Here is a 17,201-nt window from a genome sequence, read left to right on the forward strand (position 1 = left end):
ATTAAATTTAACAAGAAAACCCTGTACTTATGAAAACCTTTAGAAAATGCCCTGGTGTTGTTTAGTGATCCATCCTGCCAAATCAGTAAACAACCATCAGGAAAAATCACTACTTTTTCTCCATAAAACGAACAGTGCTCATTTCTACTGAGCCTGAAAATGATCGCTAACAGATATTTCTAATGATTGTATTTGTGCTTCTGTACACACCTTTAGAAAGTACTGAAGACATTGGACCAGCATGACAGCAAGAGAACTAGTATTTTTAGGTCTGTAATGGCAGCCTCTATATTTCATCAGAACAGGTTTTCCTTAGGCTTAGTTGGTTTTTCAAAGCCTTTTCTAAATTAATTAAGACCTTTAACATATCACAATACAGTTCTGTGTCCTAAAGTGGATTATTCACAGTTTGTATTGGAAGCAAGGGGGGCAATGGGACTTTTAGGGGGTTACAGGCACATTAATTATGTTTGCTACCAATACAAAACCCCTATACATTTTATTAATGACTTCAAAAAATGATATATTTGTATAAAAATATAGTCCATATAGATATTCTCAATGTCCATATTTTAAGTAGAGAAGACGGTTTTTCAATTCTATTCTTTCACTGAGCTCAAAACTCAATGTTTCATGCTAAGCACTTTATCAAGTGAACAAGGAATCAGATGCCCATCAAAAAGAAAGAGCTATGATTCATGGTGATTCTAAATAGAGACTGCAAAGTGTCTGTTTTCATCCAAGCAAACTGTGTTTGATAGATTTGGAGCATGATAGGAGGACATATATGACATATAAAACCTACTAAACATGCTCTGGTGGAATATCCCCCCGGTCCATATTTTTTTAATGGCAGGTAATTCTCCACCAGACAATGTTTGGTGGATAGCAGATTCATTGCTTTTTCAATATGCCCCATATACTGTTTTCTGTTAGTGGATTTTAAAATATTGTTTAGTTATACTTAATGAATATGTTGTTTATAAAAAGTGAGTGCCAAATACAAAAATTATAAAACTCCCTTAAAGTTAAATTATCACCATGCATTCAATAGTAAGAGGATAAGGGAGCTCTAGATTTGTAACTCTACATTGGTGATTTTTGAAGGCTTTTTAAGTGTCACCTTTAGGCATATAAAAGTAGTTTAAGTGACACCTATAGGCAATTTTGGATTTAGTTTTTTGGTGTTTCACAGGCGTGTGCAATTTCAAACCTGACATATTTATTTGACGCAAATCTTTTATTTTTATCAAAAAATGGGGCATGGATTCAGACATGGATTCAAATATTTCCTTTTAATGTTAAAAGGGAAATAAACGTATTTTTCCAAAATTTTCTGTTTTATGCATTTATTTAGTTTTGTTTAATGTATAAGATTGAACAATTGGCACCAAAAGAAAACCCTATTCGTCCTGAAAAAAAAATGATGCAAAGAAAGTCTATGTCAGGTAAACTACAAAAAAGCTTTGATCAGTAGTCAAAATATTAGTGAAATGGTTAAACCTTGTATCTGGTTTGCTTAGAGTTCAGCATTTATATGATATAGAGCTTCCTTTCTTTTTACATTCTTCTCCTAGGTTCTATTGCATTCTCATTCTAAAATGTTTTAGGCTCTTACAGATGGAAAGGGGTGACAAAAGGGCAGTGTGTTAGAGGGAATATAACAGGAAACAAATAACTAGTGTGGCAAAGTTTATTGATAGTCAAACAAGCAGGCAAAACCTGCAGGCTCTGAAAAACACCCTCTGGCTCTATTGGTGGCAGAGGTTTGCAAATCACTAGAGTGACTGAACTGAAAATCAAATGTGTTATAGGTAAAGCAATACATGTATAACAATTTCAACCAGCTGCATGCATGGAGCATTGGCTTAATTCACATTTAGCTGGATTTTGCATGAATGCATGTAGGTACCTGTTATATAACCGCCATCCATCATTAAATCCCCAGAACCTGTTTAGAAATTTTCCTCCAGTTAAACTTTTTATTTTATCTGCTCCAAATACACCATTGTTTCATCTTACTTAACTGCATATGTCAGCAGATTTTCCAGCGTACAGAGAGACAGTTGGGAAATGTGTCATAAGCTAAACTGGGGCAACATAAGTGATAAATATGTATGACAGGAGAACTCCCCACTGATCACCGAGGTGTGTCACAGCAATACACAGAAAATGGTCGCAATGCCCAGAATAACCTCAGATCGCTCACTGACACACACACAGCTTCGCTGCTCAAGACATAATCATGAAACATCCAAAACACTCCTGTGGCATATACTCTAATCAATCTCCTTCCCAAGCATAAAAGCAGCGTTTTTCAGGTCAGACCTGATGATAATTAGTCACAGCACTGTGATATGCGTTCATATAAAGAGCTTTGTTTGTCCTGTGGTAGTTTTAAAGGAAGCTTGTCTAGTTTATTGTTCTGTGTCACCACTGACTCCTCCATCCAGCCATGAAACCTACCAGTGTCTAATTCCCTACAAGTGGTGCTAGTTTTGGAGAAGGCGTGTCACTGTGAATAATGCTGCATACCCTGTTTCCCCTATAATAAGGCACTGTCTTATATTTTTTGAAATGCCAAAATATGCCCTAGGTCTTATTTTCAGGGGGATGTCCTATTTTTCCATGAAGAAGACTACAGTACACATTTATTGTTGAAAATCACTCATGTGCCATTCATTGTCGCTTTATTTTAATTGTTTGAGCAAAAATCGGGGGGTGGCTTATTTGATGGGGATGCCTTATCATCGGGGAAACACGGTAGGTGTACTGTGCCTTGGAAATATCTGTTTGGACTACAAGTCTGGCAAATCTAGGCAGCTCATAAAGGCAAGTGCTTTCATTTTTTTAAACATTGATTACAGGAACTTCTTTTTGCTCTGAAAACAAATTCAAGTAAGAGCAGAAGGGGTCTTTGGAACCAAGAAAATTACACAGACCATAGTGTATCCAAACCCCAGAACCAAAACAAAATGTAATAAATAGCATTTTACCAGCCCTTAGATGTAATGGCTGCATTTATTAATGTCTTGTTTTTTCTTTATTTTCACTTGGTGATTCAATCAGTAACTTACTTCCTGTCCTAGTGACAGTAGAGTACAGTAGAGGAACAGTGTTGTCACCATAGGACAAGAAGTGTGTTAGGACCAGAAAACACTTTCTCTGCAGTCTCCAAAACATGGAATGGTAGGAGAATGGTACCCTGCAGTGTAAAATAGTCAGGGGATAACTTAAAGCATTGGTGGATGGTGAGCAGAACAAACTTGCTGAATATTGCACAAACTTACCTGTGTGCAGCCACCATGCAGCAATGACAGGTCCAGTAGCTGTCATCGCTGCTTCCTCAGAAGGCACCCTCTTTGCAACCAACTCCACGGAGGACTTACCTGAAGATAGAGATCCACTGTTCCTCACTACTGGTGAATGAAGGCCATTGGATGGCCACTAATGATGTAACTCCTGTGCACATTGTCCCTGTTGGCTCCCTGTGCCTCACAGATTGACAAACTCTACACAACAGAGCACATGCATTGCACAGTGTGGGGCTTAAACCAAAAGCCAACAGGAACCAAGGATTTATTAACAAACCTTTGCACATCTCTTTTGTCAATTAGTACTACCTCCTGGTGACTTTTTGGGTTTAGGTCTGCTTTATGAGGGCACAGGAAGGTATTACCTTACAGGATTGTTGAAAAATTTAACATTTTTTTTGCAGTTGCATAACAAAACTATTCAAAATTATTTCAGCTCACCCCCTTATTCCCTTGAAAGCACTAACCTTTTCATCAGAACTTTTTCCAGGTTCAGAATTTACACAGAAGTTCTTTCATTCTGGCACTATGGTATGCAGAAAATATACATTGAGCTGAGCATGGGGAAATCGGTGTACATTCTATAGAGGATTGTGAACAGACAGGTAAGTTTGTTTCATTGCTGACGAGACATAGCCTGTCCCTTCTGCAGTGAAAATCCTCTTGACTTGCAATTTTCTTACATTTTCTGTTTAATTTCACTTTAGCAGACCAAAATTGGACAAATAAAAAGTATACTGTCAGCTTTTACATAAACATAAATGGTATGAATTACATTTAATAATTGCCTTACCAGCACTATAGGAACTGAACTGTTCATATGGGTTTAGTTTTATTTGATGTGCTGGCATCTCCAGTCATCCGAAAAGATTACCCTACCACCATAAAATCTTTTTTCTTGGGAAATGTAGTTGGCACCATACACTTATTAGCCTTTTAAGAGAAGACTGAAGAATGTAATTTGCTTTTAGAAATAAGCCAATGTGGCTAAGAAAAAGCTACAAGTACTTTTACAGTACAGGATGCAGACTACTGAATATAATAAATATTCATGCATTTCTACCCGCTGTCTCTTTGACTGATTAGCACAAAACCTGCAAAAAGACCATTAAGTATGGGTACTCGGACCTCTCTGTGAAATGTACTTAAAATATATGAGAATATTATACATCACACTATGTAAACAGCATTTTTGCAGTCATTACGTCTTTTGGTATATTCTGTCTATATTTGATATTTTGGAAATTCAGCTACAGGACTTGAAATATATAAAAGAAACAAGTCTGCTGTCCATACAGCCAGTTAGGTTCTTCATTCCATTCTCTATCACTGTACTGGGGTGCATTTTTTCTGCTAGAAATTATTTGCTGGAGATTCTGAATCAAATGAGCAACTGTTCCAATCTCTCCAGTAAAATGAAGCTGAGTTAGGAAAAGTCACAGCAGGACTATCTTCAGGATACAGCTGTAGAAATTTCTCTCTACCAATATATGGCCATCATTACATTGGTCCTTCTCTGTGTGATGGTCTGCCCTTTTCTCCTCCATAGATAGAAAATCTGAACCCATTGTTTAAAAAAAACAAAACTTAAGCCTTATAAGCAAGAAGATGGCAAGATTTTATTAAGGCTACCAGGCTTATGAGATAGATAGCAGCTAAACTCATGGGACTTGGGAGCACAGCATATTATAATGCTGTCTGGTTTTCAGCTGACCATAATCCAATCTACTCAAGGGTTGGCTTAGAAAAAGCGAGACTGTTCTCCACTTTATCTGATCACTGATATTGCTGCTCAAACAGATAAAAAAATGATGTGTTGGTCAATATTATTACCCTCCCCTGTAAAAGGGGTATCCCCCTGGTGGTTTTAAGGGTTAATCTGTAAAACAAAAAAGATTTTTGCTGCAAATGGCTTTCAAGATAAACAGATCTTTCTATCAAACTCATTAGGCGTTTTCTACTAACATGCTAAAAGTGTTCATCATTATTTAAAGACATAGCAACTAATCAGAGTTTAGTTTTCATGTCTAACAGGATAACAGATAGATAAATGTACCCATCTCTTTTCAAGTCACTGCAACACTACAACCTATCGGGAAATTCTCTATGATCTACTAATGAATGAAAGCCTAGACAAATCCTACAGAAAACTAGTAACTAGTTTCCAAAAGTTAGGCTCCAGCAACAATATATATACAATATTCCCACACCAACAGCAGCCAATATAAAGTTCACCAAATGCCCTCCACCAATACAGTCATTTATACAACCCCCCCTACCCCATATACTTCTGGTAGACTATTTCTGATTACCTCTATCCCTTAGGCCTAATTGGGGTACCCTAAAGGCCAAAAAATTACCAGTTATTAATGTGGTGGTTGCATTATTTGTATTCAGGATAGAAACAGAAAATACCTCATCTTTTCAGGAAAGTAGCATGAAGTAGCGTGGTTACCTGATATTTTCGCACCCAAACATGTATTTGCAGCTGGTTTAGTAGGAGTTTCATACTCATCTTCCCTGATAAGAGATAACAACCCGCAATAATTTAAAGATTTTTGTTACTAACAAAATTTTAAAGCTCATAATTCTCATTAGCACATCAAAAATGTGTAATTTCTACTCCACGACTTTATGAAAGCATGATAGTTACAAATAATTTTTTTTATAATGATCTAAACTCAATGTTTGATTCCCCATTCTTCATTTACATTACCATGTTTTGCCCATCATACAAATAGCTATAGTTGCAGCCTCTGGTGACTGACTTTGTTTCAGACAGTGCCATCCTTCTTGATGTTCTGCAGTGGGTTTCTTCCCTGAACTAAGACTTAGGGCAGCTGCTAAATTGCTACAAGAAACTGCTTTTTACTTACATTTTCAGGATCATGATCTCATTCTTTGCTGCCCTTCTCACTTTCCGGCCATCTTTCTTCAAAAACTTTTTACAGACAAAGAGGTGGTCTGTCTGCATCTCCCGAGCCAGGCAGATTTCACAAAACTCTTTCCTGCAAAAAAGTAAAAACAATTTCTGCTACCCTTTTTTGACCCATACACCAAAAAGACACAGGAAAAAAACACAATCATGACTTAAGAAGCACAATACTCACGCGCAGAGAACCTGGCCAATCTCATATTTGTCTGTGATGTCAGAGAAACAGTTGTAGGTTTTCTCATTGCGGACACTAATGCATCCAAAAGGCATGGCAGCTGCACTAGAAGAAACAAGGTAATATCGGAGAAGAATAGAATATAATGGAAGAGAATTCATACTGTGTGACAACTACTACTGGGCCAATGGCTAAGGGGGCCCAATGACATCTACAACTCTTTTTATATCACCTAGAATCATGTTACATCCTGTAAACTTTATAAAAAGCCTTTCTTCACGTATCATTTTCTTGTCTGCTGACTGCCGTAAAAAAAAAAGATAGCTGAAGAGTGAACAGGATAGTGTAAGCTGTATGATACAGAGAGCACAGTATACATATAAATCTGTGACTTTTTGTTAGGCATTTGTTACTTTGACAACATGTGGAAATAGGTAGAATATATTTTCAATAGCATCTTGCCTCTGGGCACAACACAGAGCCATCTCATCTTCTGAAGCACAAATCATTAAAGAAATCCTACTAGTGCCAGAGGTATTATTTACAAGCACAGTACAGGTTGGCAGTGGATTAGGAAGGCACTGGGACTATGGACCACAAAAGTGATTTTTGCTTACTGATGTTTTTAAATAAAATGTAGATTTCTAGTGTGTACATTTTTTGGTTTCAATGACTCTTTTACATGGTCTGTAGATCATATGTCTTCCCCCTTCCCCTTTCCATGGCTTTTTTTATGAACTCACTGTATGCACACTTGGCAGGTACTGATGCACTACATTGCAGGACATCATAGAAATATATTTCTCAGAAACAAAAAATTATATGATACATTTATAAATAAAGTTCAGTGGGCTTTACAGTTGGCAGAATTTTACTAGAAGATGGTTTGGAAAACTGTGGGAAGGAGATAAAAAAGGTGCTCTCCATTATGGTTATCCATGACCCTTTGGACATGACTGCACTGTCATTGACATTGGTAATAAATGCCATCCGGGATATTTGAAGCAGATTCTCAGATGTCTGATGCAATATTGTTATGGTATATCAGATAATAGGGCATGACAAATTGCTCATACCAATCTTGCCCTGGAGTTTGCGATGGATGCTGTGCTGGGAATATATGTATCTGCTGAACAGGAAGACTGAGCAGCAGTTGTCATGATATTTACTGCGGCTTCAGATCTGGTGCTGAAACCAAAAGCTTGATGTGGCACAGTATGAGCAAGTGTGGAACAGATGGGCTAAATACAGATCACTGCACACAGCCTGTTTCTTCTAGCCACTGCACAAACATAGACACACCCACAGCATGTACTATACAGTCAGTGCACAAACCTCTTCTATCCAACTGATACACACATAACACCTGAACAAAACCCTACACAAATTCACACTGAAGTACAATGAACTTTTGAAAATGTTATTCTTCTGGCAGTCTTTGGCTTTTGGTTTCTGTAAATATAAACTGTATTTGCTCACCTTTCTTGCCCACTGAGCTCTGCTAGGACATTATCAATCCCCAGAAGCTCTGAATTATTTCTATTCTGGCCTTCAGATGACATAGTACTTATGACATAGTATGACATAGTAATTGGATGACTGATTAAAGCAGAATAAAAGTCTGCTTAGAAAAAAAGTTCCAACAGACAAACTTTTTTATTGGCAGAAAGCTATTATGTCTCTTCTGCCCACCTGTCAGGACATTTGTGTACACATGCACAGATCAATGTATAGGCTTGGCATGGTCCAGTGCAGAAGGATAGCTGATGTCTTCCACCTCTGAAGAAGGCCAGACAAAGGTAACTGCAACTGCAAAGGAGCGACAAGAGACATTGCAGTAATCACAATGCTGAATGGAGACCATTTAGCAGTAATCACAATACTGAATGGAGACCATTTAGCAGATAAGAGTGCCCCAATGTGCAAATATGCTGAGCATATTTACACCATATTGCAAGCAGATTTACTTTTTCCCTAAGACAAACCAAGCACTGACAAATCTAATATTTTCCTGACCCCTGACCTGATTATCTATTAAAATGCTACCATTGTTTTATGTTTCACTTGAAACAAACAGGTAACAATACATCAATGGTGGTGTCCAGCTCTGCTTCTCCCTTACTATCTATCATACTAACTTACTATCATATATTACTGTATGTACACTGGCATTCCTTCCTCTACATAAAACTGGTTCAGCCCATCGGACATAGCTGTATTCCAGGGTCCAGATGTACATTTTTAAACATGGAAATTATATTTAAATATAATAAATAATATAAATAAATATAAATAAAATATTGAAATTAAATCAATACAGTTTTTGCACTTACTGAACAAAAATATCAAACAATGGTATATTTAAAAGACCAAAGGAAAAATGTGTGCTAATGGGTGCTAATTGCAAGTGAATTACTATCACCTGTGCGCTTAGGTTTGATTGAGCTTAACAGATCCTCCTTAATCGCGCAGCTGAAATCTAATCGCCTTAATTGGCAGATTCGCGCTCCCTATTGCTTATTATTGTGAAGGCTGGAATCCGGCTGGCAGTGAGGAGGCGAGTGTACGCGCACACTCGAGTCCGAACCGCGGTAAACCGCGATCGCTGGCCGTGCGTACTTTCGCGCTTCCAGCGAGCACGGATTTTATTGATGAATCAGGGGCATTATGTGCAGGGGAGGAGTGGGAAACTGGTACTCCTGCCTTACATCACATTGTAAAATCAAGTAAGACTCCAGAACTGCATCATTCCAGGCGTACTCCTTTCTCTAGCACCCAACCACAATGCCCACATTATCATAGCATGGTGATTGAGAATGATGAGAAGTGCAGTTCTCAGCAGAGTGTTGCTGTGTATTCCTATGCAGTCAGCACTGTAAACCAATGTATATAATGTCTAGCATCTTCCCTGTCAGCCTAGAATCACCATAACAAATGGAATTGATTATAATCAAAGTCTTTATTTTATTTATAGTGATTTGTTGCTTTATTTACTATATCATAAATTGCTTTCTTTTCAATGGTAAACAAAACAACATTGTCGTCTTACACCATTCTCTTATCTGATACTTTTCTACAGATCTGCCTTTGTTGGCTGTACATTGCATTGGGGTTGACTTGATCCCAAACCTTGAAAAGGTTTGAAGAGATGTTTATTGGGGATACTGTGAGGTTCCAATCTCTCAGGTGTCCACTGGGGAGAATAAACACCTCTCCGTGGGTGTATAAAGTACCAGATTTATTGAATTTACTGTTTATTTAAATCTCTTTTGTTCATACAATGGATTTATTGTTACTCTATGCCATTTTTTTTACAGTAAAACATTTGAAAATTAGGTAAGCGGTTTAGGTAAAAATGTATCTTTTTAACTTTTTCTGGCTTGTTCAGTGTTAGGACAATACAGCCGGATGCCTCAACAACAGTCAGCCATCATATGTATATCCCATCTACCCTGATACTGTCCTTCCATGACCTTCAAATCTTGGTGAAATTGTTCACCTTGCTCATCACTGACTGCACCAAGGTTTTCCGGGAAGTTAGAAAGATGGCAATGCAGAAAATGCACTTTGATGCTCATATTGCAACCAAGCATTTTGTAGCTCTCTTAGAGTTTCTGGACAATTTCTGTGTAATTATTTGCTCGTGTGTTTCCAAGAAAGTCCTTGACAATGGCTTTGAATGAAAACTAAGCATTCTTTTCGACTTCTGACATTGTCCTGATGAAATGTTCATCTTTGATGAGCTACCAAGGCTGACAGGCTAGGAAATGCCAAAATGAGGTACTTGAAGCAGTCTCCTTCAGTTGGCAAAGCTTTAACGAACTGCTTCATCAAACCCTGTTTCATGTGCAGAGGCGGGAATATAATATTCTTTCTATCAACAAGTGGTTCATGTAGAATGTTTTGATAACCTGAATTTAGGCCAGATCTTGGAGGCCAATTCCTTTCCACCGAATGCCTCTCACGGGCTCTGTTATCCCACATGCAAAGATAACAGGGATACTTGGTGTATCCGCGTTACTGACCAAGAAGGAAGCATACCATTTTACGGTCAATGCAGATGACTCAATTTTGTTGGTGATATTGCAATAACTCAATGACTCTCTTTATGTCTGCATATTCTTCACAAAGAGAAACTGAATGGCCAATTAGGACTGACCCAAATTTATTGTCATTTTAAAGGAGGACAAACTTTAAGCTCCGCTTTGAGCTATCGATGAATAGTCGCCAATCAGTTGAGTTATAGATTGGAATTCCCAATTCCTCCAATAAACCATGCATGTTATGGCAATACACAAACCCACTGTCAGTTCTAAAGTACTGCACAAATGTTTTTGTTCTGAAGCCTTCTTCGATATTCCCAAATTACGTGCCAAATCACTCAACTCATGCTGATCAAATCTCTTACGAACAGAGTCCTCTTCAATTTCAAACTCCTCTTCATTGTTGTCACCTAGTTCACCACCATAATCATGTTCTTGAAGAGAAGGTACTGTAACCAAAACCGGCACTGGGATTTCATCTGAATGAGCCACTGGGTATGTATAGCCGTTGGTATACTAGGATACTCTATGTTACATTATTTTTCTTGTTATATCCTGAAGTTTTCACTATTCACTATACAAAAGTAAATAGGCTCGCTCTACAAATGTGTTGATGTTTGCCCTTTGACTGGGAATGGTGAAACTACCACAAATATAACAAAATGAATCAGGGTTGTTTAGGCACTTATGACGAGAAACAGCAGAGCCAGACATGATCTGAAAGAAAGGAAATACGTGTGAAAGTAGAAAAATAAATTTTGCTTATTAACTACGTAGAGCAGCGCACAACCTCTGACCACATTGTCCTGCATCTAAATGAATAGCCAATACAAATCCACACTACAGTAATCGCATTAATATAAGCGGTAGAGAAAAAAAACTGTTGTGATAGAAGAAAACTAACTGCACTTTCATAACACTGCACAACAACGATTTTGCTACTGAGAATAACACGTGATTTACATGATATCGAGTGTGTTGATTCCAAATCTGAACTCAGAATTTGCCTATCACATACAGATTTTAGGTTATAGGTGTGCTATAGCTGTTCAAATGGTCGGTAATTGGGTAATGTATTTTTACATTTGAACATTATAACAGTTGAAGCTACCACTATGCCTGCTGCCACCTTAGCTGAATCACGTCCCCAGGTGGCATGCATGTTCCAGCAGCGACTGGGCATGTCTGGGCAAGTCAGTGAGCTGACCTCAGAAATAGGTATATAGGGCAAGATGGACCAAGGGCTTGTCTCTAGTGCGAAACCATCTTATTGGATAGTACAGCTAGGCCATAGTGAGTCTGTTTTGAGCTAAAGATGAGTAGACGCAAATGTCCTTTGCTGTGCCTATAGTTTGGTGTGAGCCAAAAGACCATCACTCGGACTGCTACTTCTGTATGAGTAAAATTGCTGGGCTTTCGAAGAAGACTAAGTCAAAAATCATCTATCCTAATTGTGAATCTGCTCTGAAGTCAGGGCCACATGATGCAGAGAATACAGTGCCAGTCCCTCCTACACCTGTGGTTACTGACAGTGACATGTCGGATGAGGGACAGGAGGATGATGTCAAGGTTAATTAATGTTTTGAACCCCAATTTGAAGAGGGTAAGCCACATTTTATAAGCCAATCGGATTTAGATGATCTAGTAAGGGACCAATCTTTGTCAAAAGAGAAGTCTGAACTGTTAGCCTCCAGATTACATGAGTGGAACTTGCTACAAAGCGGAATGACAACTTCACACTTTTGTGATCGTCACGCAAAGTTCACAGGGTATTACAAGTTGGAAAAAGACATTTGCTTCTGTACCGACATGAGTGATCTGATGATGGAGTTAGGTTGCAAATACATACCAGAGCAGTGGAGATTGTTCATAGACTCGAGCAAAGCAAATTTGAAAGCTGTATTGTTGCATAAAGGTAACAAAAACCTTCTGTTCCTCTTGCTCATGCGGAGGTAATGAAAGAGACATACGAATCCACGGAGGTCATTTTGAAATTGATAAACTATTCAGAACATTAGTGGAATAACTGTGGTGACCTGAAGGTGGTGGCACTCCTTTTTGGCCTGCAATTGGGATATACAAAATATATGTGCTTTTTGTGCCTGTGGAACAGTCGTTATGACAGCAACCATTACAAAGTGAAAGAATGGCCTCCCAGGCCTGAATACACTGTTGGCCAGTACAACGTGAACCATAAATCACTCATTGATCCACAGAATGTTCACCTTCCACCACTTCATATTAAACTTAGATTAATGAAAAACTTTGTCGTTGCAATGAGCCGTGATGGTATGGTTTTTCGGTATCAGAAAGAAAAGTTTGAAAAAGTTAAAACAGATGCTAAACTGAAAGCAGGCATTTTTGTTGATCCCCAAATCCGCAATTTGATGCATGATGCCACATTCAGAGACAAACTCAATTCACTTGAACTTGCTGCTTGGGATTCATTTGTGCTTGTTGCACAAAACTTTCTGGGAAACCAGCGAGCTGAAAACCATGCTAAACTCGTGAACAACATGATAACGGCATACCATCAACTTGGATGCTGAATGTCACTTAAAATTCATTTCTTACATTCCCATCTGGACTTCTTCCCACAAAATTTGGGTGATGCGAGTGATGAACAAGGGGAGAGGTTCCACTAGGACATTTCTGTTATGGAAACAAAATATCAAGGCCAGTGCAACCCCAACATGATGGGCGACCACTGCTGGTTTCTGCAACGCAAGTCACAGGATTGCAAGGTTTTTTTAATGTCATGGAACTATGAGGCAAAAGTTAGTTATGTATAGAGATTACATAGTAACTGCAAAATGAGAAAATGTAGCTAATCGCATCTATATGTGTAATTAACTGTAATTGTAATTAAGATCCTAACATCCTAGACAGAATCAGACTTCGGATTTTGATTCAATGAACTTTTTTTTTTAGTATAGGACACATGGATTAGACTAAGTAGCAGAAAATATTTATTTTTTTATGATGCAGTGATAATCAGCATACCTATTTTAGTGTAAATAGGTTTAAAAATTGAAGTCATCAAAAAATGCTGACTTCAATTTTGTTCAAAATGTTCAAAATTGTTCCCCAGTGTTATAGATCAGTGCTAAGTCATTGACTAACATAAAAAAGATGCATCGCCCAGCTGGAATTCTCCACCTGTGGGGAAATGTAATTACCAGTTTGCCTTTGAATTTATAAAGTTGCACTTCATAGTGTCAGTGGGAAGGCCTTAAACAGGTGAATTCCAAATGACTATGCCCACAATTTTTCACACAAAACTCTCTTCCGACACCTCCCGTTTAAAAAAATTGCATGTCCACATTTTTACTGGCATTTTGCTTGTAAAAAAATAGAAATGTTGGCAATTCTGGCCCTGGTCTGAATCTGGTTCAGTGCAGTGGAAGACTGAAGATAAGAGCCTGGAAGTGCTGAACACTTGTGGATTACTTGTTTGCAGATTGGGAGTAGATTGATGAATGGGACTTCAGTGATCTTTTCTCACTTGGCATCATCACAGGCACATATGACTTAATAGCTGTTAATGTGACAGTTTTTATCCCTGCATATAGTGCTGGTACAAAAGCTGTACAGTATAATGTGCAGGGCTCACCTGTTGATTTGACAGCCATCTGCAGCCTCTAGAGACTTTGTCATTGCAGCCAGTGTGGTGGGGAGAGTAGCACCATGTGGGGGGAAAGCTCAACTCCAGCTGCTGAGTACTGTGGCTGTAAAATCTGGCCCTACAGATGCTAGAGTGCTGAGGACTTTATGGCCACCACTGGAGGGTTGGGGCTTTGAGGGGTGGGGGTCAAAATGGCAGTGTCCTCCTAATTTAAGAACTTGGACAAAGTGGGGCCTACCTGTCTACCCATAGATGACATAAGGAGTACTGCCAACAAGGCACTTCCAAGCTATTTGATGTTCTACACCAGACTAGTACTTGTAGGCACATGCTTGCTGAGTATAGAGCAGGAGTGGAAAAACTTTTTTAGTCCGGGGCCACAATCTGAAAAAAAATTTCCCAGAGGGGCCGGGTCGATGGTAAAGTAGGTGTGCTTATGCCATCATGACGCCCCTGAACATGACATCATGATGGCATAACCCTGCCCACTCTTCCATCGCAGGCTCAGAGCCTATGATGGGAGAGTGGGCGGATTATGCACAGTGACAGCCTGCCTACTCTCCCATTGCAAGCTCAGAGCCTGCGATGGGAGAGTGGGCAGGTTTTGTGCAGGGACACAGCCCGCCCACTCCGCCATCGCAGGCTCTGAGCTTGCGATGGGAGAGTGGGCGGGCTGTGTCACTGCACACAACCCACCCACTCTACCATCGCAGGCTCAGATCCGGGAACTGGGGAACAACCAAAGGGCTGGAGAAACATCCCCATTGGGCCATATACGGCCCACGGGCCGTAGTTTGCCCATGCCTGGTATAGAGGGACTTAGTAAATAAAGGGTTACATCAGTCTTCTATCCCAAAAAGATATTGTGTTGCCAACCCACAATGTAAATCAAAAACCAGGTTAAAAGCGCATTCCCTTCTAGATGGATGGATGAGGGAATTTTTGTAAGCGATAGGTGATAAAAAAAAACAACAATTTTTTTGGTAATAGATTAAGCAAAAGATGTTTAAACATAGTTCATTCTAAGTTAAACATAAACCTATCATTACATAATGGGGGAGAAAGTATTTAGGTACATAAGACAAATGGAAGTTATTGATAAATTGTCTCAACTACCGTCACATTCCGCCAAATCAGTTTCTTCATGGGAGATTTGTTGAATGAGCGCAGTAATAACAAATGTTTAGAGTTTGGATATAGATGGAAAGGAAACAAATTGAATAGACTGCAAAGAATTTCAAATAGGCCACTGACCAGGGTAAATATAGGCGTACCAAGGTGTTGGAAGATGCAAGGTAAAAGGTTGGGGTGATGGCTAGAGTGGAAGAGCTGCCTACTGGTAGAAGCGTGGTAGCAGCATCTGCTTTTCAACAGTGAAAAGGGATGGAGGGATGCGTCTCTCTACGACTCCATGAAAGCAGAGGGCAGTGCTGACAGCATTATATATGTAATTTTCCTTTAATCTCTGATTAAATTTTAAGTTCTATTTTATGGGGGAAAGTTGAAAACTGTATGATTATTACAGAGAATCATTGTGATTACAAACATTACTGAACTGTAAAAGTGATGAAGGGGTGCTTTTTATTGGGTACATGGGAAAAGATTGCAGCAACACATACTGCTGGGTTCTGATGCTCATGCACTCCTTTGGAAGATGCTCATATAGAGAACTGCCCCTCATTCTCATGAATATATTTTTTTATACACATGCTAACTTATTCTATATTAAATCCAGCTTTTATTTTTTTAAACATGTTTCCTGCAGCAGAATTCCAGGCTCTTTCACACAGCTCTGTCCTTGATAAGCCTGAGATCCACATTCCTGGCTCCTTAGGTTCTGTGCTAGTGGGAGGCACCACCAGCAAGTTGAAAATTGTTTGTACATTGATACCTGATTGTTTCAATTTCTGAAATCCGTTATTAAAACTCTATCCAGCTGTGCAATATTTCCAAGCAATGAAAGTCTCTTTTCGCCCTGGATATGGCAGCTTAGCTATGGCGGCCACAATAAATTGTCATTTCCCTTCATTCCTCTAAATATCTACCTACAGGGCTGCAAAGCTGGCAAATGACTGTGACACCTGTAAACATTTATGGTTGCTGCTTTTTAGAAGGTTTGTGTGAAATGCTGCTGTGCAAAATGTACTTTCTCTTGCCTAAAACATCTAGATTCAAGTTAAAGTTTTTTTCTTTTTTTGCAGCCGAAATTTGTGTTTCTTTTATATTTTTTTAGAGAGCATTCAATATTTGTTGTCCTGTTTATTAGACTCAAAAAAACAGGATATTTTGGGGAGTCAGAAGTTTTGCAAAGTCTGGCAGTTTATGTTCCTTCCACTGCCTAACCAGAACCACTATCCCTGGATACACAGGGGCATGCTACTGGACATGGGATACATACTGCAAATAATATCCTTTGGCTTCTGTATATGTAAGACAGCATTGGATAACAAAGCTGCTCGTATTCATTTTATTTACAAGGCTCTGATTGATACTGCGCACCCTCAGGGGCATACAGTCAGACAGCTTATGGGAAAGGAATTATAACACTAGGTATACGCTCCTAGGTGTATGCACAATCTCACAATCAATATTTGTCAAAAATCATTCAGGGAACATTATCTATTTTACTGCCTTGCACCACTTGATATCAAACAAATTACAGTAGAAATCTGATTGAAGTTCGATCCAAACACTGCCAACTACTTGCTGTGTATTGCTTGATGAGGACAGTTATAGACTGAAAGAGGTCTATTGTTCAAAGCAATAGAAGCAACACACTGAAACCTTTGAAGAATCCCAGGATTCATTTAAAAGTAGGCCTGAAGCTAATTTGGCAGAGGGCCTCATGACAGGGGAGAAGGGAAGACATAGAAGCAGGGGTTGGTAGTATACCAGGGTCTGAAGCAGGCTGCAGAGTGATGGGAGATGCGGGTAGGAGCCCAGGGCAAGACCAGGGGGAGGACAATCCTGTGCCGACGGGGGGCAGTGGGGTGTCCACTCCACGATCCGTTGGCACGGCTGGCGGTGGTAGTGCAGGGGATGGGGATGGGCGCCGTGAGGGCAGTGGGGAGCCTAATTTGTCAGGCGTGATGGATGGAGCAAAAGGGGA

At 39.2% G+C, this 17,201-nt stretch overlaps 1 protein-coding gene across 1 annotated transcript in view; it reads right to left on the reverse strand.

The window, feature by feature from the left end:
• The window catches only part of LOC140344264 (caM kinase-like vesicle-associated protein), a 79,392-nt gene that overhangs the window by 27,061 nt on the left and 35,130 nt on the right, over positions 1 to 17,201 (reverse strand). The window contains exons 2-3 of the mRNA XM_072431309.1: positions 6,425 to 6,529; positions 6,191 to 6,322 (exon numbers count right to left, since the gene is read on the reverse strand). Of these exons, the coding sequence (XP_072287410.1) occupies positions 6,191 to 6,322; positions 6,425 to 6,519 (227 nt within the window). The 5' untranslated portion in view covers positions 6,520 to 6,529. The remainder of the gene's footprint in view (positions 1 to 6,190; positions 6,323 to 6,424; positions 6,530 to 17,201) is intronic.

Source organism: Pyxicephalus adspersus, chromosome Z, assembly GCF_032062135.1.
Source record: "Pyxicephalus adspersus chromosome Z, UCB_Pads_2.0, whole genome shotgun sequence".
Lineage (NCBI taxonomy): Eukaryota > Metazoa > Chordata > Amphibia > Anura > Pyxicephalidae > Pyxicephalus > Pyxicephalus adspersus.